At 41.1% G+C, this 20,842-nt stretch overlaps 2 protein-coding genes across 4 annotated transcripts; one reads left to right on the top strand and one right to left on the bottom strand.

Moving 5' to 3' along the window:
- RBM12B (RNA binding motif protein 12B) lies at nt 1–11,016 on the bottom strand. 3 transcript variants are annotated; one of them, XM_032249207.1, is made up of 4 exons: nt 10,883–11,011; nt 10,634–10,701; nt 7,337–7,384; nt 1–6,440 (listed from the first exon to the last, which is right to left on the bottom strand). In XM_032249207.1, the coding sequence occupies exon 4, from the start codon at nt 6,410–6,412 to the stop codon at nt 3,407–3,409; it is 3,006 nt and encodes a 1,001-aa protein (XP_032105098.1). In that variant the 5' UTR covers nt 6,413–6,440; nt 7,337–7,384; nt 10,634–10,701; nt 10,883–11,011; the 3' UTR covers nt 1–3,406. The 3 variants fall into 3 exon arrangements, with proteins under 3 accessions (XP_032105098.1, XP_032105102.1, XP_032105109.1); XM_032249211.1 differs by lacking the exon at nt 10,634–10,701 and having other exon boundaries at nt 10,883–11,016; XM_032249218.1 differs by lacking the exon at nt 10,634–10,701 and having other exon boundaries at nt 10,868–11,000.
- LOC116530853 lies at nt 10,499–11,349 on the top strand. Its single transcript, XM_032249307.1, has one exon. The coding sequence runs from the start codon at nt 10,695–10,697 to the stop codon at nt 11,187–11,189; it is 495 nt and encodes a 164-aa protein (XP_032105198.1). The 5' UTR covers nt 10,499–10,694; the 3' UTR covers nt 11,190–11,349.
- Nucleotides 11,350–20,842: the final 9,493 nt, after the last annotated feature.

Here is a 20,842-nt window from a genome sequence, read left to right as displayed (position 1 = left end):
ATTTCTTCTGGTTTTGGAGTATTTACATTACACCAGTTCAACATTCCTAACCCCAAAATCTGAAATCTCAAAATGTTGCAATGAGCATTTTTTGAGCATCATGTTGACACAGAAAAAGTTTGCAATTTTTGGACCATTTGAAATTTCAGATTTCCAGACTAGGAATACTTACCTGTAGTACATTTACTAGGATTCTCAAAATTAAATAATAGTTAATTCATAATTATACATCATATAGTATCTAATACAGCTCAATAATATATTTATTGCAAATATATTTGCAATATATTGCAATATATTTATTGCAAAAACTGGCAGCAAGGTCACTACTTAACAGGCGATTACATGACTCAAGAACCACAGCTCTCAACAGTGTTCTCAGTAAATTGATAGAAAAGCACTCCTAATATAATTTTTACCTATCTTGGTTGTGGGATTGACTTTCTAGACATGATCTACATTTTTTTAGATAACTTCTAGACAAAAATGTATGGCTTTAAGACAAATGCCACTGGATATCAGACTACAGAACATGCCTCCAGTATACCTGGTATACCTTCAGGATAGGAGAGGAGAAACTGGCTATGAGATGATAATTACTGAAGCTGAGTGATATGTACGTGGAAATTTATTTTTATGTTTGAAATTGATGAGGTGCTGGGAAGCTGGCTCTCTGAGGGGACAACGGGAGGGGAATACCTTTATTTGCTGCATTTATCAATTTCTATGGTGTAAATACTCCTGCCGTGGTCAATTTGTTATTGGCATATCACTAAAGGCAGAGTTGGGGAGAGATGTGCAAAGATGGCTCCCAACTAGAATATACCACTTTCTGTAATAAACTTTTTATAATGAAATTTAAAAATACTAAATCCTGCCATATTAAGGAGTAAACGGAAATATTCACATCAATTAATTTAAAAATCAAAATATAAGGCTGGGTACAATGGCTCACACCTGTAAACCCAAAACATTCTGGGAGACCAAGGAGGGAGGACTGCTTGAGGCCAGAAATTCCAGAACAGCCTGGGCAACACAGTGAGACCCCCCTGTTCTCCAAAAAAATTTAAAACTTAGCCAGACAAGGTGGCACACACCTGTATTCCCAGCTTTCAGGAAGCTGAAGCAGAAAGACAGCGTGAGCCCAGGAGTTGGAAGCTGCAATGAACCATTATCAGACCCCTGCACTCCAGCCTGGCCAACAGAACAAGACTCTGGCTCTTAAAATAATAAAACTACAAAGCTTATGTTTACTATAGCCAGGCTCTCATCTGCCACCCCAGCCCAGTTTGAAAAGCAATTCCACAGTAAGTTATCTCTCACGTAAAGCTTCTTAGCTTTATTCCTTTGTATTTGAGAAGTATTTTTTAACTTTCCATATATTATTCAAGATGGCTGACCAAATGAACCATCTATACAATCTTTGCTCAATTAAAAATATCATTTCTTTCTTCATTGTGCTTGGTTTTGATATTCCAAACAATCAATTTAACATTACCCTAGCTACTTACAAGCTTATAAAGAATCATACTGAGGTGCTTTTTCGTATCAAATTTACCTGTTTATTCACTCTATAGTGAGCAGATTTTGTTTATTCACTATTTAAAACAAAGACAGAAATTTAATCAGATTTTTCTTAATTTCCTTAAATCACTGAAAAGTAACACCAAAAATACATATAGGTACTGATTAATTACTGACAAAGTGTTCTACCTATGCAATATCCTTAAATTACCATATGTAAATTCAACCATATTCTTATTTATTCAACGTGTTAAATCTGGATTACAGAACTGAGGAAAATTATGTTTTACGTAAATTATAAAAGGCCAACCAAAGTCAATCATGTTAAATAAAATGAACAATTCTGAAACAGAAGCCAGTAATATACAATGTGAGTATCCCAAGAGAAACCCTGAATATAAAGAAACTTTTAAAGTCACTTTTTTTTTTTTAAATTAACAATGTTTGAGCATGCTGGTTTTACCTTTTTGAATGCTAATTTTAAACCAATAATTGAAATACGAAAATATCACTTATCTTTGCAAGTATCTTTAGCATGGTCTTCCTAATTTAAAATACCATTTTAAAAAGTTAGGCAGCAAAAGTAAGCATGAGCTGGAGTCAGTTGTCTGGGTTGAAATTGGCCTCATGATTTAATACCTGTGACTTCAAGCAAGTTGCTTAATCTCCCACTTCATTATCTCATTTGTGAAATAGAGGTAAATAACCCTGTACTCATAGGGAATACTGAGATTATGCATATAAAGTGCTTACAGTGCCTAGCACATAGTAAGTGCCTAATGTTAGCCATAAATATCATTATGGGTATAGAAAATCAAATTCCCTATCTGAGAAATGTATGCACTAAATGCTGAATATCAAAGAAGTCAAAATTCAACCACACAAGTCTTAGTTACGGAGTCTCTGCATGGATACAAAGTTTTGAAGCTAAAAAATGAGAACCTAGTATTACATGCAAGTTATGTGACTCATCAGTAGATTCTTTCTAGAAAAACAAACTATACCATTTGTCAGATTCTTCCCAGCATAAGCCTGAGTCCCCTTGCACCTACAATTAGATTCTTATTTTACTGTCTTTTGAGTGTGTTGTATTATTCCTATTTTGTTAAGATGTCGAAGAAACCATGGAATTACACACAGCACTATACATTATTATTATAGAATGTCTGGTCCCTCCCATCATAAATATGGTTTAATAAAGCTATTGAAAAACTTCACAATATCAAGCTGCAATTTTTTTTCTTTTTATACAAATACAAGTTAATTAGTTGCTCTATTAAGTTGCAATTTTATTTTTATAAAACTTTGTAAAGTTTTGAACATGGAAACCCTAAGAATCACCTAAGCTTTTTACGTAAGTAAATTTCAAGTTGACTGTCCATTTTGAACTATTTATAATTAACAGGACACTTAACACAGTAATATCTCAGACAAGGAAGAGGGCATTAATTCTGCAGGCAGGTAGCAATGAAAACGCCAAACCTGAACAATCAGTCACTATTTCCTTACATAGTTTGAGTAAAAAATGTAGACTACAGAATGAAAAAAAAAAGTGAAATGTATCTTCCCCAAATACAAATCTATTTCAATGAGTCTTAAAGCTTACCCATGACATCAACAAAAATGAATGAACTCAGGGAATTCTTTCTCACCATCAAAGAAAAAAAAAACAGCATGTATAATTTTAAATTAGAAAAAAAATGAATGGCAATTTGCAAGCAAAAGAAAACCAGATTCACATTCTACTATTTACATTTGTTCTATTCACAGGTCAAAATTAAAACATTTCATTAGATTTAAAAAAAAAACAACACCTTTTAAAAACAAATGTATTTTACTCTATCAATACTGCAAGGAAGATAACTGAATTTAGAAATGCTCTCTACAGCAAAGTTAACTTAACTTTTCGGGGCCCAACGGGCCTATCATTTAGATCTTTAATAGCAGCCATAGCTTCATTATAGTTTATCATAGCAACAATGGCTTCCCCTGTAGGTAAGCCTTGCTCATTATACTGTATTGAAACTGAATCAGGTATGATTCTGTAACCATGGAAAAAGTCTAAAATTTCATTAACATTAGCTTTAAATGGAAGATTCATTATCTTAATAGGAGTTACTCTACCTGAACCACAATTTATCTTTGGATCAGTAATAAATCTCCCCTCAGCAAAACTTCCCATATTATGCTTTCCAAAATCAAACTTGCCACCTTCTGGGCGACCAAAATTCACAAAAGGGCGGTGACTTCTGAAATCATCAGGAGGGCTCCTAAAATCCTCACCAGGAGGTCTAAAATTGTCAGGAAGTCTAGGGTCCTCCTCCAGAGCTTCCCTAAGGTCTTCCTCTGGGAGCTGCCTGAAGTCCTCATCAGAAGGGCATCTAAAATCTTCCTCCTGGGGGCTCCTGAAGTCCTCATCAGGTGGGTGCCTAAAGTCTTCATCGGGAGGGCTCCTGAAGTCTTCATCTGGCGGGTGCCTGAAATCTTCCTCTCGAGAGCGCCTGAAATGCTCCTGAGGTGGACGCCTGAAATGCTCCTGGGGCGGTCTCCGGAAGTGCTCCGGGGGTGGCCGCCTGAAATGCTCCGGGGGTGGTCGCCTGAAATGCTCCGGGGGTGGCCGCCTGAAATGCTCCGGGGGTGGCCGCCGGAAATGCTCCGGGGGTGGCCGCCGGAAATGCTCCGGGGGTGGCCTCCGGAAATGCTCCTGAGGTGGCCTCCGGAAATGCTCCTGCGGTGACTGCCTGAAGTCCTCCTCAGGGGAGTGCCTGAAATCCTCCTCTGGGGGCCGCCTGAAGTCATCCTCGGGTGGCCGCCTCCATTCTCCCTGAAGAGGCCGCCTAAAGTCCTCCTCTGGGGGCCGTCTCCAGTCCTCCTCGGGCGGCCGCCTGAAATCTTCCTCTGGGAGCCGCCTGAAGTCCTCTTCAGGAGGTTGCCTGAAGTCCTCCTCAGGAAGCTGCCTGAAGTCCTCCGTGGGAGACCGCCTGAAATCCTCCTCCAGTGGCCGCCTCCAATCCTCCTCAAGGGGCCTCCTCCAGTCTTCCTCCCTAGGGTGCCTGAAGTCATCCTCCGGAGGGCGCCTGAAATCTTCCTCCCAAGGGCGCCTGAAGTCCTCCTCAGAAGGCCGCCTGAAGTCCTCTTCCCGAGGTCGCCTGAAGTCCTCTGGGGAACGCCTGAAGTCCTCCGGGGGAAACCTGAAATCCTCTGAGGAGTGTCGGAAGTCTTCTGGAGGGTGCCTGTCAGGCTGCCGGAAATCCCTCTGGGCATGCTTGAAGTTATCCAGTTGCCTCAGGTCCTCTAGCTGATGTCTAAAGCTTTCAAAAGGACCAACTGAGTATATTGGTGGGTCTTTTGAGTCAAATAAATGGGAATGATCACCTCGCTCACGTGACTGTGAGCGAGCTTGCATCTTCTCACTGGACATCAAGGAAAAATTTACACCAAACTCCTGCATTTGTGCCTCGGATATAAGTCTTAATAATACCTCTGTCCCTAAGAATCTTCGTCGGTTTAAACGCTCAGCTTTCATGGCCTGTTCTTCTGATTTAAATTTCACTAATGCTTCTCCCAGACCAACACCTTTGTCATCATAAAGCAAGTAAATGTCATCCTCAGCAAGAAGAAAGTCTGCAAAGAACTTCTGCACTTCAACTTTTGTAACATCAAATGGAAAATTTCTTATATAGATGCACAGCTTCTGGCCAGAGTTACCTTCTTGAGAGTATTTCTGTGAAACATGTCCAGGCCTATCTCTCTCTAGTGACCCTGATCTCTTCTTTTCATAACGTGCAATGAACTTCAGCATTTGTTTTCTAGAAATTGGATCAATATGAACTGGACGATACTGTAAAACAGTCTTATGTAAACTCAGAGCAGTATTGTAGTCTTTCAGAGTCTTGAACCTCACAAAGGCATATCTTGTTCTATTTTCATCTTTATATAAAAATCTAATCTGTTCATCAGTCAGATCAGTACCTCTAAAGAAATTTCTTAAATCTCTTTCGTCAATACTGAGGGACAGATTTTTTAAGTGAACATAAAATCCAAGAGGGGAACGAGAACGTGTCCTTCTGGGAGATTTTGAATGAGACCGTTTTCGAAAATGTCTATCATTAATTCCTCTTGGTGGAGAATGGTCTTCAGATCTCCTAAGAATGTCACCCTCCTTAACTGCATTACCACCAAACTCAATCCACTGTTGTTCTGATCCTTGCATTACTTCTATGAATCTTGAACCCATAAAACTTCTATGACATTTAAGACCTCCTGAAGCATCAACACATGAAGCAAATTTTACTATGGCATCACCATTATTTCGGCCATCATGATGTTTTAAGAAAATTACTCCATCCACACACAAACCAGAGAAAAAGACACGTACATCATCTTCATTTACTAGGTAAGGCAAACCTCGTAGAAACAAGTAAGGATTCTCGGCCTTCAATGGCCTTGTCTTTCTTGGCCTTAAATTACCATGTCCTGTACCATTAGTATGAAACCCAGCATCTTGATTAATTGAAGAGCCATATCCAGAATTACTTGCTTCTTCCTTAACAGACTCAATAAAATTAGACAGGCTGCCAACCCCTGATGCCCCAGATCGTGGGCGCCCTCTTCCTACACGATCAGTTCTTTTCATGTCTATAGTCTTCTGCATTTCTGCCTTGCTACTAAGAAAGAGCTCTACAGATGAATCCTTGATAAACCCTCCTGAACGACTTACGGCACGTCTTGCATCTTCATCTGTTGCAAAAATAATAAAAGCCTCCCCAATTTCCCCTCCAATTATATGCACTCCTCCATCAGGAATAGTCAATCCCGTGAAGAAGTGACGAATATCCACAGGCCCCGCAATAAAAGGAAGCCCCAGTAAACGGATGACTACAGCCATGCTGAGCTCAAACCACAGCAATAATGACCTGCAGACAAAAAGGTACACATAATAGCAAGTCTTATTTTTGAAGTACCTTAGCCCAAACTAAGCTTAATAATTACCTGGTTCCTGCTTCCTTCAACATTTATAAATAAAAACAAGATACAAGTTCACAAAAATACTGGTCATATCTAATTATTAAAGAAAACAAGGAATAAACTTTCTCCCATCTAAAAATACAAATAAACCAACTACCTTGAAGAAACATTTCGTATCACCTATTCTATACAACAGGAACTTCAAAAATATAAAAATCTTCCTTTGTAAATGTGCCAAATGCTGCTTCACAAGACCAAACTACTTTCAGACTCATTTAGAATCTTATCTTCTACCGAAACATGAGAGAGCTTTGTAGATTAAAGCATTTTATCAACTGCAATGAATTTTGCATATTTAGAAAAGTCGTCTATGGTTAGTACATAATTTTTGCTCATAATAAATTGCCTACCACTGGCCAAACACAGAGAGAGAACAAAAGCCAGGGCAAGCATGATGGCTCATGCCTGTAATCCCAGGCTTTGGAAGACCAAGACAAGAGGATCGCTTGAGGCCAAGAGTTCAAGACCAGCCTTGGCAAGAGAGCGAGAGCTTGTCTCTAAAAAGAACAAATTAGCTAGGCGTGGTGGCATGCACTTGTAGTCTGTCCCAGCTACTCAGGAGGCTGAGGCAGGAAGACTGCTTGAGCCCAGGAATTTGAAATTTGGGGATACAATGGGCTGCAACTGTGCCACCACTGCATTCCAGCCTGGGTGACAGAGTAACACCCTGTCTTTAGAAAAAAAAAAAAAAAAACAGAAGCCATAGGTACCTAGATATACTATTCTACTTCACATGTCTTTTTGTCAAGCCTCTGTAAAAAGCCTTAAACTCTGGATATCTTACCTTTTTTAAATTTCTTGTAGACCTGTTAATTCTGTAAAAGCAACTTAACTGTGGAAAGAAAATGAAATATAATTAATCCTTGAACCCTGTAATTTATCTTAAACAACGCCAGATTAGGATATCCATTTCAGAATTACCTATCAAAAGTGAAGCAATATAAGGAACCAAAATTACAGGTGTTAGAAAATGGTCTTTTGTTCCAAGGGAAAATTAATCATCCTTCTGCAAAAAGGAGATACAATATCCAAATAGACATATAAAAATTATTTAAAAATTTAAAACTTGCCGAAAATTGAACAACTGCTCCTTGATTAGAAGTAGCATGAAGAAAGGAGTGAAAGAAATGTTATATATTTTGAATGCAGTAGTAGTTACAAGGTTGTATAAATTTACCAAGGTTTACTGCATTGTATCATTAGGGTCTATACATTTTGCTGTAGACAAGTTTTACATCTACTTTAAAAAACTGTTCTACAAGGAAAATCTCAAGAGTACGAAAAGTTTAAAAAAGAAAAAAGAACTTCAATCATTTTGCCACATGAAAATCCAAAAATCTAGTTCATATTTATATCCAACACTTGTGCTGTTCTCCTCCCTTTCAAAACATACGACCAAATCAAATTAAAGCAACAATTCAAAATTACACAATAAATGAATAAAACAGCAAAGCCTGAAATCCAAAAATCAATTTTTAAAAGAATAAATCCAAACCTATGGCTACTGTTTGGATGCAATTTAAAGGCCTATATAAACAACTCACACTTCCACGCATAGAACCAAATTTCACGATGCCAGTAGTATAAAGGCAAACACTACAATATCCCTAAAGTCAAAAATCTCAGTACCACTCCTTACTGCAAAAATAGTAACTGTTAACATTCATCTCAAGCCAAACAGAAAATGCTAATAATAATGCTAATATTAATAATGGCAATAGCAGATTTCCATTTCAAACAACTATTCCGCATTCTACTAAGGAAACCCAAATGACAATATAGAAAAGTAAAAGTAAAAATGAATTTGGAATACTCAGGATTACCAGGTCACTGAAAAATTTCAATGTATTTTTTTTTTAAGAAATTTGCATTTAATACTTTCAGGAATACCCAACCTATTTCATGAAGACTTGCCAAACTAATCATTATAATTTACACTTTTGGGGAGGGAGGAGACAGGGTCTCACTCTGCCACTCAGGCTGGAGTGCAGTGGCACGATCTTGGCTCACTGCAGCCTCAACTTATCCAGGCTCAGGCAATCCTCCAACCTCAGCCTCCCAAGTAGCTGGGACTACGGGTGCACACCACCACACCCAGCTAATTTCTGTTATTTTTTGTAGAGCCAGGGTTTCACCATGTTGCCCAGGCTGATAGGGAACTCCTGGGCTCAAGCAATCAGCCTGCCTCAGCCTCTCACAGTGCTAATGACTTACAGCTATGAGCCACTGCACCTGGCATAATTTACATGTTTTTAATGTACAATAAATGTGGCTTTAATCCAGTACTTACACTTAAGTATCACTGTTCACCAAAGTGGGGGTCTGAAGACATATGCACTGAGGTCTGTTTTCCTTTAAAAAGGGTCCATAGATTAACCAGAAGCTAAACTAGCAAAGACATCAAATTACTTCACACATTCTACATGTGAAAAATGTTAATGAAGTTTGCTATTAAAGTATTTGCACAGTAACAAAAAATTAAAAAGCCTAATTTCTTCAACAACCCAATATCCAGACCAAGACTTCAACAAAAACTATAAATGGTTTCTGGAATATTTAACCACATTAAAGTCCCAAGACTCCCTCCTATGCAAACTGGCTTAACTACTCTTTTACTTTTAACATATTTCAGAAAGCACCGTAAGATATACGTATTTTTGTCTCTCCTAAGCTTTCTTAAAATTTTTAAAGGGATTTACCCTGGGAACATAAATTCATCTACAAGAGAAATTAGAGACGTTTCAAGGAATAATTATATCTCAAATTCAAAAAAATCTCTAGTGATTTATCCTACCTAAAAACTATCTTTTTAACCACAGTTTCATGAGCACAAAACTCATGAATTCCAATTCACGCAGACTCTTTAAAAACTTTATTCTCATTTGCCACAGTTAAAATACAACTAATGCTTAAACTTCTCTGCCCTTAAGACAGTAGGGTAATGTACCATTTACGCCTCTGCAATAACACACCTTGGAGACCAACTGACAGACCAGCTCTCAAAATGGTCACTTGTTTCCAATATGCCATTTCCTTAAGCAAATTCTCCAGAAATTCTACTCTTAACACACTAAATTACACAAAAGCACAACACAAAAATTACCCTAAAGTACTCTGCAATTAAAATTTTCCTAGTTATGAATGCAAAAAGTATTTTTGTGCCTTATGTATTTGAAGACATTAATCTGTTAAAATTTCTACAAAAAGAAGAAAGTGGATCCCTAAAAGGTCATTTGAGTAAATCAGTGAAATTAAAAGCGCATTTTAAATAACTTTGCTTTTTTATCAAACGATTCATCCCACTTAATCACCATCATAACTAAACAATATGTAATGTGCATCTTCTAATCAAGATTTAAGGAGATACGGAGAGGGAAATAGGGGAGGGAGGCTGAATTTGAATAGGTAATATCTCAGATCCATTTGATTTTTAACTAACGAAGAAAAATTCATTTTCCAGATATGGTAAGGGAAATAATTTTTTTTAACTCTGTGACTACTTCGTAAAGCCCAAAGTCATGATGTAGCACATTCAAATTCTAAACGTGAGTTTCCCCGGCAGAAAATAATCTACACCAACCCATAATTATTCTTGATGATCCACCTTTTATAATGAAGATGTTTAAAATTAAAACCAAAGGTATGACCAATTAGAGCCACAGTCCCTAAGAAGAACTGTAAATGAAGACGAATCCACAGGGCACAGGACTTCTCCCAACATCCATCATCCTCAAACGGGAATCTTCCGAAGGCATTGATTCTACAGCCAAAAGCCTTTGTCCACAATTCCCACGGGTCAGAGCTTCCTTCTTTCGCGCCAGGCCAAAGTTGCTACGTGGGATCCGATGTTGTCGCCAGACTTTCAGCCAAAATCAGCCTTCAAATTAACCTGGACCGCCCAACCTCTGTGCCTTTCCGTTATGCCGTCTCAAGGGCAAACATTCCACCCTAACTCGCCAGAAGGTGAACTGCACCCAAATCTAACTGAAAACACTTGCCCTTCTCAAGCCTAATGAGCCGGGCCTGCAGCGCTTTTCTGCCACCACTGACTACGATGACATAGCAAAGAAAAAAAAAATACCTATGAAATCCTTCGAGATCTTCACTCTCAAGATCCCTGGGAAGCGCACATACACCACCACATGGAAGCTGACGGGAAAGGGAGAGTCGGTGTTTTAGCAAGAAAAGAGGGTGCCCTAACTGCAGGAGCTACGCTAGATCCCCGGGTGGCCGCCGGCCCCGCCTTTCCCCGTTCTTCCGGCTTGGTCGCCCAGCCCGCCCCACCCCCGGCGCCCAGAGGGGAACTGCTTCGCACTTGGCAAACACACACCACTGATGCCGAGTCGGACACACAAGGCCGGAGGCTAAGGGAACTCCTCGTCGCAGCAGCCTCCCCAGAACAGGTAGAGCCCTCAGTGAGCCTAGAAGAAGATGGCGCCCACGGCCCCTCAGCTCCGGACAAACGGACGTACAGTTTGTCTGCCCATGCGCTCTCCCAGCGTAACTTACCAACAGGCTTGCGCAGGCGCGCTGCCGCTCACTCGCTTCCCTTGCGAGAGGAGGGGAGGTGGAGCCGCGGGTTGGCTGAGCTCCTGCGCTTGCCCAAATTCTGCCCAGCCCAGAGACCTCGACTTTGAACGTGAGAAATTCGGAGACACAGTCAGGGCTCAGCTGGTAGGTGTACCGAGAATCTTCTGTAGACAACTGTGGAAGTGCAGTGGACAAACCTTTAGGATTTCCAGAAGTTAAGAAAAGAGATGCAAAAGCAGAGAAAAGACGGTTTGTCTTTTCAGTGCTGCATTACTATGTGGCGTAAAGCATCTTCTAAAAAAGCTCCTGTGGCCAGACGCGGTGGCTCGCGTCTGTAATCCCAGCACTTTGGGAGGCCGAGGCGGGAGGATCACTTGAGGTCAGTAGTTCGAGACCAGCCTGGCCAACATAGCAAAACCCCTGTCTCTACTAAAAATACCCAAAAAATTAGCCAGGCATGGTGGCGGCCGCCTGTAATCCCAGCTACTCGGGAGGCTAAGGCAAGAGAATCGCTTGAACCTCAGAGATGAAGGCTGCAGTGAGCCCAGATCGCACTACTGCACTCCAACCTGGTCGAAAGAATGAGACTCCGTCTCAAAAAATAAAAATAAGCCAGGCGCGGTGGCTCACGCCTGTAATCCTAGCACTTTGGGAGGCCGAGGTGGGTGGATCACCTGAGGTCAGGAGTACAAGACCAATCTGGCCATCATGGTGAAACCCCATCTTTAAGAAATAAAAATAAATAAAATAAATAAAAAAGGTTCTGTAAACCCTTGATGACCACAGAAATGGCAATTTTACTGCCATAGATGTTCACCAAGTACAATCCCAACACCTGGGGCTTAATAAATGCATGCTTAGTCAATTTTATAGATATTAATAACCTTATGAAATGTCTTTATAAATTTGTTCCTATCATCTGGATTTTGTAACAAGAGAACAGATGAGCCAATACTGAAATTTCAGTAATGGAAAAGCAATATTGCAGGCATATTCTGTGATCCCTGCTACATAAAAGCTGGTGAACGACCTCTTGTTTGGTTTTATCATTTACAAATAGCAAAGTTGCCCACCACGTTGTATACCTACATGGTGCATTTGTGGATGGATTCAAAGCTCATTAAGCAGAAAGTACATTTAAAACATATTGTTGGCCAGGCATTGTGGCTCACGCCTGTAATCCAAGCACTTTGGAGGCCAAGGCGGGTGGATCACCTGAGGTGGGGAGTTCAAGACCAGCCTGACCAACATGGTGAAACCCCGTCTTTAAAAAAAAAAAAACATATTGTTACAGATGAGAGAAAAAGTAAGTTGTGAATCCCTTTTTCACTGTAAAATACTCATTCTTTAATGATATGTTTATAAGAAAGAAGAGGTAGTTTGATAAGTAAATAAAAAGATGATTACCACAGTGAGAGCCATCTTTACTCACACAAATTATCCTCTCTGTGCCTCAGTTTCTTCATCTGTAAAATGGGGATACTACTAGTACCTACCTCTTAGGGTTGTGGGAAACATTTACTAAATATGTATGTCTCAGATATAGGTAAATAAGTGAGACTATTATAAATATTTGTTACTTGAGATGTCAAGGTGATCTATAGCGAAGCAGAGGATGTCATTCTGAGGTGTTAGGCTCACTGATTAGATATCATTTACCTTGATAATCCATAGTTTGGTCCTGGTCTTGCAATCTCAGGAACATGACCTTAAAAATTAACACTGGCCAGGTACAGTGACTCAAACCCATAATCCCAGCACTTGGGGAGGCCAAGGCAAGCAAATCACCCAAGATCAGGAGTTCAAGGCCAGCCTGGCCAACGTGGTAAAACTCTCGTCTGTACTAAAATTACAAAAATTAGCTGGGCGTGGTGGCAGGCACCTGTAATCCTGGCTACTCAGGAGGCTGAGGCAGGAGAATTGCTTGAACCCAGGAGGCGGAGGTTGCAGTGAGCCAAGATCATGCCACTCTTCTCCAGCCTGGGCAACAAGAGCAAAACTCCATCTCAAAGTTAACATTTATTGAGTTTGTTATGTGCCAGGAGTTATGCATTATCTCAGTTTATTCTTACAACTACTTTTGGAGGCAGGTACTATTATTGTTCCTATTTTACTGGTAAGGGAAACTGAGGCATAGAGGATTATATAGCTTGCACAGGGTGACACAGTACAAAATAAAACCAGGCAAAATTGAGCCCTACTGGTCTGCCTGCAGAAGCCATTACTCTGTATCGCACAGAGAGAGGATTCTGTCCTCAGAGGCAGACTCCCTTTAAACAAGTATACAGAAGGAGTACTCTAAGAAATAAAACATGAGTTACCTAATCTCAGAAGGTGACTCTCAGTTAAGGGTCCCTGGAGACATTCTCACTCATCTTAACAAAAATAACAGCCATCATTTAATGAATACTTACTATAGGACTCACCTGGCCAAGTGTGCTCAGATCAGACTCTGTCCTCTGAACAAGCTCTGACAGGCATTGCCAGCCTCCCATGGCCTCCTTCATTGTTCTAGGCTGACCTCCTCCTCCTATTCACACAGACTTTCTCCAGCTAGGACACTATATTGAATGTCTGTCCTTTTGGGGTTTTGTTGAGACAGAGTCTCACTCTGTCACCCAAGCTAGAGTACAATGGTACAATCCTGGCTCACTGCAATGTCCACCTCCCGGGTTCAAAAGATTCTCGTGCCTCAGCCTCCTAAGAAGTAGCTGGGATTACAGGTGTGTGTGCCACCATGCCTGGCTAATTTTTTTTTTTTTTTTTTTTTTTTTTTTTTAGTAGAGATGAGTTTTCACCATGTTGCCCAGGCTGGTCTCAAACTCCTGGCCTCAAGTGATCCGCCTGCCTCCGTCTCCCAAAGTGCTGGGATTATAGGCAGGAGCCACTGCACCTGTCCTAAATGTCTTTTCTAGTCTGCCCCTTGCTTTTCTGATGATCATATCATTATAATCAGAACAAGAAAATTCTGATCAATGAAATTTGAGCATAATCACATGATATTCTGGTTGTTGAACAGTTTCTTGTCCCTTTGGTGTATCAGCATGAAAACTTAATCATTTTGGGGAATCGAGATAAAATGAAGTTTCTCAAGTGGAAAAACAAGGCTAGATCCTAAGCATGGTGACCACACTGAACTGTGGCCATTCTGTGACTCTGCTTGGATAATTAGCCTTCCAGGTGTTTTACCATACTATATCACCACCCACCCTTCATGGACAATTCTGGTCTCAGAGAGTTTTCAGTTGTCCTTCTTAGGTCTTCAGCATCCACACAAAGAGCCTTTTATCACTTGATCTCAGAGTTCCTTGATCTCCTCAATTCCTGGAACCTTTATCTTCTCAACTCATTCCTTGATTTCTACTCTGAGAGCCTCCACACCTTGACTTCTAGTCAATTTGTAGCCCAAGGTCCTGGGTTTTGGATATGCACTATGAAAATGTACCCACTTATAACTGTTGCACCCTGCATTCTTGTTGTTTCAAAAAAGTGCTAGGAGGAAGCTCAGCCCCAGAAAAACAAAGACCAAAATGATTTGGATCCAGAGATGCCTGAGTTGAAGATGAAATTTTGCAAACTCCCCTTATTACCCTGCTAAAATCCCCACCCAGGGAAGAGCTTATTCACTATTTTCTACATGCAATGTATGTAGAAGCATGATAGGCAATGTGTCTTCACTGTCTTTACTCCACCTGTACATACAGTGATGAAGCTAACCAGCTCAATAAAAGCACTGTTTTCACTGTTGCTTGGAGAAGCACTGCTTTGGGAATTATTCCCAGTGTCCTTCCTTGTTGCAAGTAATGAAATCCCATTGTTAAATCCTCTTTGGTTGTGGTTATTGGACTGTCACCTTCCAAGCTAAGAAACCCACCCATTGTGTAGGTAACAAATCTAACTAGGATTTATCAAGCATCATAGACTATGAGTCAAGAGCCTTGCTAAGTCCTCTGTACCATAGTTCCATAAAAACGGAAAAAGAAGAAGAGCCTTGCTAAGTCTCTTGAAAGACTAAGATAAAAAAGGTATTGTCCTCTTTCCTCAAAAAGCTCACATTCTAGCAGAGGAGAAAGCACACACATTCCACTAGTCATTACACACAGGAAGATGTGTATGTGATGGAATTAAGAGAGTGTGCTCTCAGAGCAGACAGACCCAAGTGTGAATATAGCTCTGCCACTCCATGGCTGTGAATGAATTCCTTATATTTCTTCATTGAAAGAGTAAAGATAATAGTACCCACTGTACAGGGCAGTCATGAAAAATGAATGAAATCATTAACACTCAGCACAATCCCCAGCACACAGTAAACTCCAGTACAACTTAGATATCAAGAAGGCTGGCTCAGAAATAAGAATATCATAGTTCTAAGCCTAATTTTGCTACTTACCAGCTATATCACTTTAGTTGCTGAATCTCTCTGTGCCTCAATTTCTTCATCTATCAAATGAAGATGACAAAAGTAGGGTTGTTGTGTAGATAAAATTAGCACACACATACACACACACACAAACATTAAGAAAGACACATAGTAAAGCACCAAGAAAGTCACATAGCATGTTTCTCTGACATCCCTTATGCTCTTTGCCAACTTGTCCCCTGCAGTGGTCCTCAGAGACGCAACTGCAACGTCCTAGTGATTATTGGAGCACAGTTTGACACTGCTGATCAAATAACAGAGTTTGGTCTGGTCAGTTGTGTGTGACAAAAGTTAGATTTAAGAGACCTAACAGAATCAACAAATGATTTGTGATAGATAGAACTGAACAGGACCTTTAGATTCCATCTTGGATATTTTTTGCCTGAGTTAAATAGGAGTCTTGTCTTTGGGGTAGAAAATGGGATCTTGATTGACTCTCTAGCAATGTTATTGGTTCAGAAAGGAGGCATGTAGAAAGGACACTGGATAAAATCTCTTGGTTTACTGCTGGAGCTTTCAATCACAAATCTCAAGAGAATCCATTTAGTGAATGGGGCAAGACCCCATGTAAAACAGGATGTCCTTTTGCTTAGGCTTCTTTTCCCACTGGTCCCATCCAATCCCAGGGACATAAAACAGAAGGAAGAAGCAAGAGGAAAACCTAAGGATTTAAAGACAAACTAAAAGAGAGAGAGAATTTATTTTTTCTTTTTAGAGATGAGGTTTCACCTTGTTGGTCAGAGTGGTTTCAAACTCCTGACCTCAGGTGATCCACCCACCTCAGCCTCCCGAAGTGCTGGAATTACAGGCGTGAGCCACCATGCCTGGCCGAGAAGGAGAATTTAAGGAGAAAACCAAAAAGTATAAGCTCAGTTGTTACCATCAATAGGTTCTTGGGCTCTCAATGCAATAGAAATTGACATGAGGCCAAAAAGGTTTTCCCAACAAGGCTTCATTGGAGCTTATGCCAAGGCATGAGGGAGATAGCGGATGCCAAGGCATAAGAGGGAGGGAATTTCCTGACTGGCCCTCCAAAGAAAAGAGTCAGTTGGGCTTTTTATTAGGCAAAGCATGGAAATTGTCATCAGGGATAGGGTATGCAGGTTGGGCTGAGCAAAGCATGTGACGGATAGGGTATGCAGGTCAGCATTTTTGGTTGCAATGCTTATCTTGAGTAATGGGCCACCTGGTGGATTGGCCTGAGGCAACAAGGCTATAAATCATTTGTTTAGTATTCCTTCCTAAGGTGGGGCACTCCACAACTTTGTTTATCTCATGAATGTGTGGTTCATGAGAGTCGACATGCCATCCACGTCCACGGTTCGGTCGGACCTTACACACACCTGTAGTCTTAGTTACTTGGGAGGCTGATGCAGGAAGATTGCTTGAGCCCAGAAGTTAGAACCACCGCATTCTATCTGGGGTGACAGGCTAAGACCCAATCTCTAAGAAAAAAAATAATGAAACAAAATAAAATTGTCAGGGGGTGGTGCCTCACATTTATAATCCCAGCACTTTGGGAGGCTGAGGCAGGAGGATCACTTTGTAGCAGGAGTGGCCGCAAGAAACAGACCTCTTGAACACTGAACTGGGAAGGAAGAAGTTTATTATTATTACTATGATGGCCGGGAGCTGGGCTAAGATTTGTTTAAATGACCCAGCTCGCTTAACAAAGAGAAGCTCTGCCTTTATGTAGGCTTACACTCTAGATATTACATGTGAAAGGATCTTAGGTTTACAGCCTTAGAAATTACAAGTGAAAGGGTCTTGGGTTTACAGTTTTAGAAATCACATATGAAAGGGTCTTGGGTTTACAGTTTTAGAAATCACATATGAGGCCAGGCGTGGTGGCTCACGCCTGTAATCCAAGCACTTTGGAGGCCAAGGCGGGCGGATCACCTGAGGTCGGGAGTTCAAGACCAGCCTGATCAACATGGTGAAACCCGTCTTGAAAAAGAAAAAAAAAATAAAAAATGAAAATAAAAATAAATCACACATGAAAGGGTCTTTCATATGTGATGGAGGAGTGGGGTGGGGTTTTGATCTTGTTTAAGTAAAAACAATGTCTACCGGAAAGAGTTTCCCCAATACCAAGCCTGCAATTTACAGGAAGTTGATTTAGGAGGCGCCAGTCAGCCAGCCTTTTCTGTTATTGAAATGCAGGGTGGAAGTCAAGGGGGAGGTGATCCTAGATGCCTGGGTCTCCTTCCTCAACTTGAGCCCAGAAGTTAGAGACTGGTCTGGGCAGTGTGCCAAAGCCTCGTCTCTACAAACAATACAAAAATTAGCTGGGCATGCTAGCGCCTGTGTGTGGTCCCAGCTACCCAGGAGACTGAGGTGGGAGGATTGCTTGAGCCCAGGGGTTCGAAGGTACAGTGAGCTGTGTCCATGCCCCTGCACTCCAGCCTGGTGACAGAGTGGGACCCTTTCTCAAAATAAATACAAAAATAAAATAAAATAATGATAGAAATAAATGCTTACAATGTGCCAGGCATAGTGTTATGCTGAGGAGGCAGTGGTGACCAAAAAAAAGCCACATACGTACACACAGTTCTTGCTTTCAAAAAGCCTGCAATTCAAGAAAGAAAAGTAAAACTAATGAAAAACTGTGACTTTATTACAGGGAAAAGTGCTATGGACGAGAAGTCCATGGCACTGTGAAGGTATTTCACAGGAGGGCCCGGCCTGGTCAGGAAGGGTGGGAAATGTTCCCTGAAGAAGTAATGAATGAGCTGCTTGGAAAGGAGGAGTTAAAAAGATAAAAGGAGGGTGCTGTGGCTCACGCCTATAATCCCAACAATTTGGGAGGCTGAGACAGGTGGATCACGAGGTCAAGAGATCGAGACCATCCTGGTCAACATGGTGAAACCCCATCTCTACTAAAAATACAAAAAAATTAGCTGGGCATGGTGGTGCATACCTGTAGTCCCAGCTACTTGGGAGGCTGAAGCAGGAGAATTGCTTGAACCCAGGAGGCGGAGGTTGCGGTGAGCCGAGATCACGCTATTGCACTCCAGCCTGGGTAACAAGAGCAAAACTCCATCTCAAAAAAAAAAAAGATAAAAGGAAATTGCTGGGAAGGGGAGGAAGGAGGAGGGTGCGGTCCAGGCAGAGAAGTGCAAAGGCTTGGCAGCATCCAGGGCAAGAAAAGAAGGCCAGCGCAGGTGCAGAGCACAGGAGCACAGGACAATGCAGGGCCGCAGGAAGAAGTCAGACCATGCTGAGGATTAGGGTTCATGTTAAGGACTTTGATCTTTCCACTGGAAAACTAACAGTCAGGTGACATTAGGACTTGCATTTCAAAAGAGTACTCCAGCTGAGGTACGGAGAACACATTACAGAGTGGCAAGAGTATGTTCATGAAGACACGTTAACAGGTTATTTTGGCTTCCAGTTTAATGTGACAGTTTCATAGGTATTTATCTCCGCTCCTAGAAATTCTAATAAAATAACAGAGAAGAAACTTTTAAAAAGGCAAAAACTAACAGGAATTAAAAGAATAGGGTAAGAGGAACAGCCATAAAACTTTGCAAGCAGGAAGCAGGTGGAGGGGTGATTCATTTCTTCTGTGAATCCAAGAGAGCTGAATCCTAAATTAACAGTGGGAGGAGCTAAGAACCAATCTTATATGCACCAAAAAAGTTATCCGAGGCTTAGAAGACATTAATGTCTTCTGTTTGTGAAGGGGGTGAAAACAAGAGAAGTGGTTGAACGTCAATTCACAAAGCACTATAAACCTGTCTCTCCCCCGCTCCAACAGAAGATTGAAGGTTTATTCCTAGTGCACTTGTAAACAGGGATTTTATTTAATATATGCAAAAGAAGGTCATTATGTGAATGATGAAACTCACACCCTCTAAATATGACAGCCAGGCTTAAAATCTCCAAGGAGAAGAATCTTTCTGAGAAATTTGATCAGTACAATGGGATAGGGAATGGAGACAGGAAGAATGCGGGATTGCCCTAATAAATGACCCAGGCAAATCACTCTACACATTTGTAGCCCAGTCAGCAAGCCCTTCCTATCTTTGTAGAGCTTCTAATTAGCTTGTCAGTGTGCCCACTTTTTTTTTTAGTTGAAGTCTTGCTCTGTTGCCCTGGCTCCAGGCTGGAGTGCAATGGTGCAATCTCAACTCACTGTAACCTCTGACTCACGGGCTCAAGCGATTCTCCTGCCTCAGCCTCCCAAGTAGCTGGGACTGCAGGCGTGCACAACCACGCCTAACTAATTTTTTGTATTTTTAGTAGAGATGGGGTTTCACCATGTTGGCCAGGATGGTCTTGATCGTTTGACCTCATGATCCACCTGCCTAGGCCTTCCAAAGTTCTGGGATTACAGGTGTGAAGCCACAGTACCCAGCCATTTTTTTTTTTTTTTTTTAGACAGAGTTTTGCTCTTGTTGTTCACTCTGGAGTGTAATGGTGCAATCTCAGCTCAATGCAACCTCCACCTCCCAGGTTAAAGCAATTCTCCTGCCTCAGCCTCCTAAGTAGCTAGGATTACAGGCATGCACCACCACACGTGGTTAATTTTTGTAATTTTAGTAGAGATAAGTTTTCGCCATGTTGGTCAGGCTGATCCTGAACTCCTGACCTCAGGTGAGGTCTCCCAAAGTGCTGAATTAGAGGTGTGAGCCACCGCACACAGCCACCCACTTTTGTATGTAAGTGGCAAAGGGTTACCAGATTTAGGAGGACAGTCTTTTATACAAAACATAACTTTGAAGAAGCAGATTATGCAACAGAGGGAAACTTTAAAACATTACTGGTAATGGCCTCACGGAAATAAAATACTACAGCATGGAATAATTCAAGAATGCCGTAATTAAGATATAACCAGGCCAGACGTGGTGGCTCATGCCTGTAATCCCAGCACTTTGGGAGGTTGAGGCAGGTGGATCACCTGAGGTTGGGAGGGGCGCATTTCTATAATCCCAGCTACTCAGGAGGCTGAGGCAGGAGAATCGCTTAAACCTAGGAAGCAGAGATTGCAGTTAGCTGAGATCACACCACTGCACTTCAGCCTGGGCGACAGAGTGAGACTCCGTATCACAAAAAAAGAAGGGAACAATAGATACTAGGACTACTTGAGTGTGGAGGGTAAAAGGAGGGTATGGATCGAAAAACTACTTATTGGGTACTATGCTTATGAGATGGGTAAGGAAATAATACGTACCCCAAGCCCCAGAGACACTCAATTTACCGATATAACAAACCTGCACATGTATCCCTGAAGCTAAATTGAAGTTTAAAAAAAACTGAAGAAAAGTATGGGCTCTTAGAATGTCGTTTATACTTTCTTTCTTTTTTTTTTTTTTTTTTTTTTTTTTTTTTTTTTTT

This window comes from Sapajus apella, unplaced genomic scaffold, assembly GCF_009761245.1.
Source record: "Sapajus apella isolate SASKATOON/1434 unplaced genomic scaffold, GSC_monkey_1.0 scaffold3, whole genome shotgun sequence".
NCBI lineage: Eukaryota > Metazoa > Chordata > Mammalia > Primates > Cebidae > Sapajus > Sapajus apella.
This window is presented reverse-complemented; position numbering and strand designations above follow the sequence as displayed.

Coding starts and splice junctions, on each gene's coding strand:
- RBM12B (XM_032249211.1), bottom strand. CDS start 6,412: ATGGCTGTAGTCATCCGTTTACTGGGGCTTCCTTTTATTGCGGGGCCT.
- LOC116530853 (XM_032249307.1), top strand. CDS start 10,695: ATGGAAGCTGACGGGAAAGGGAGAGTCGGTGTTTTAGCAAGAAAAGAG.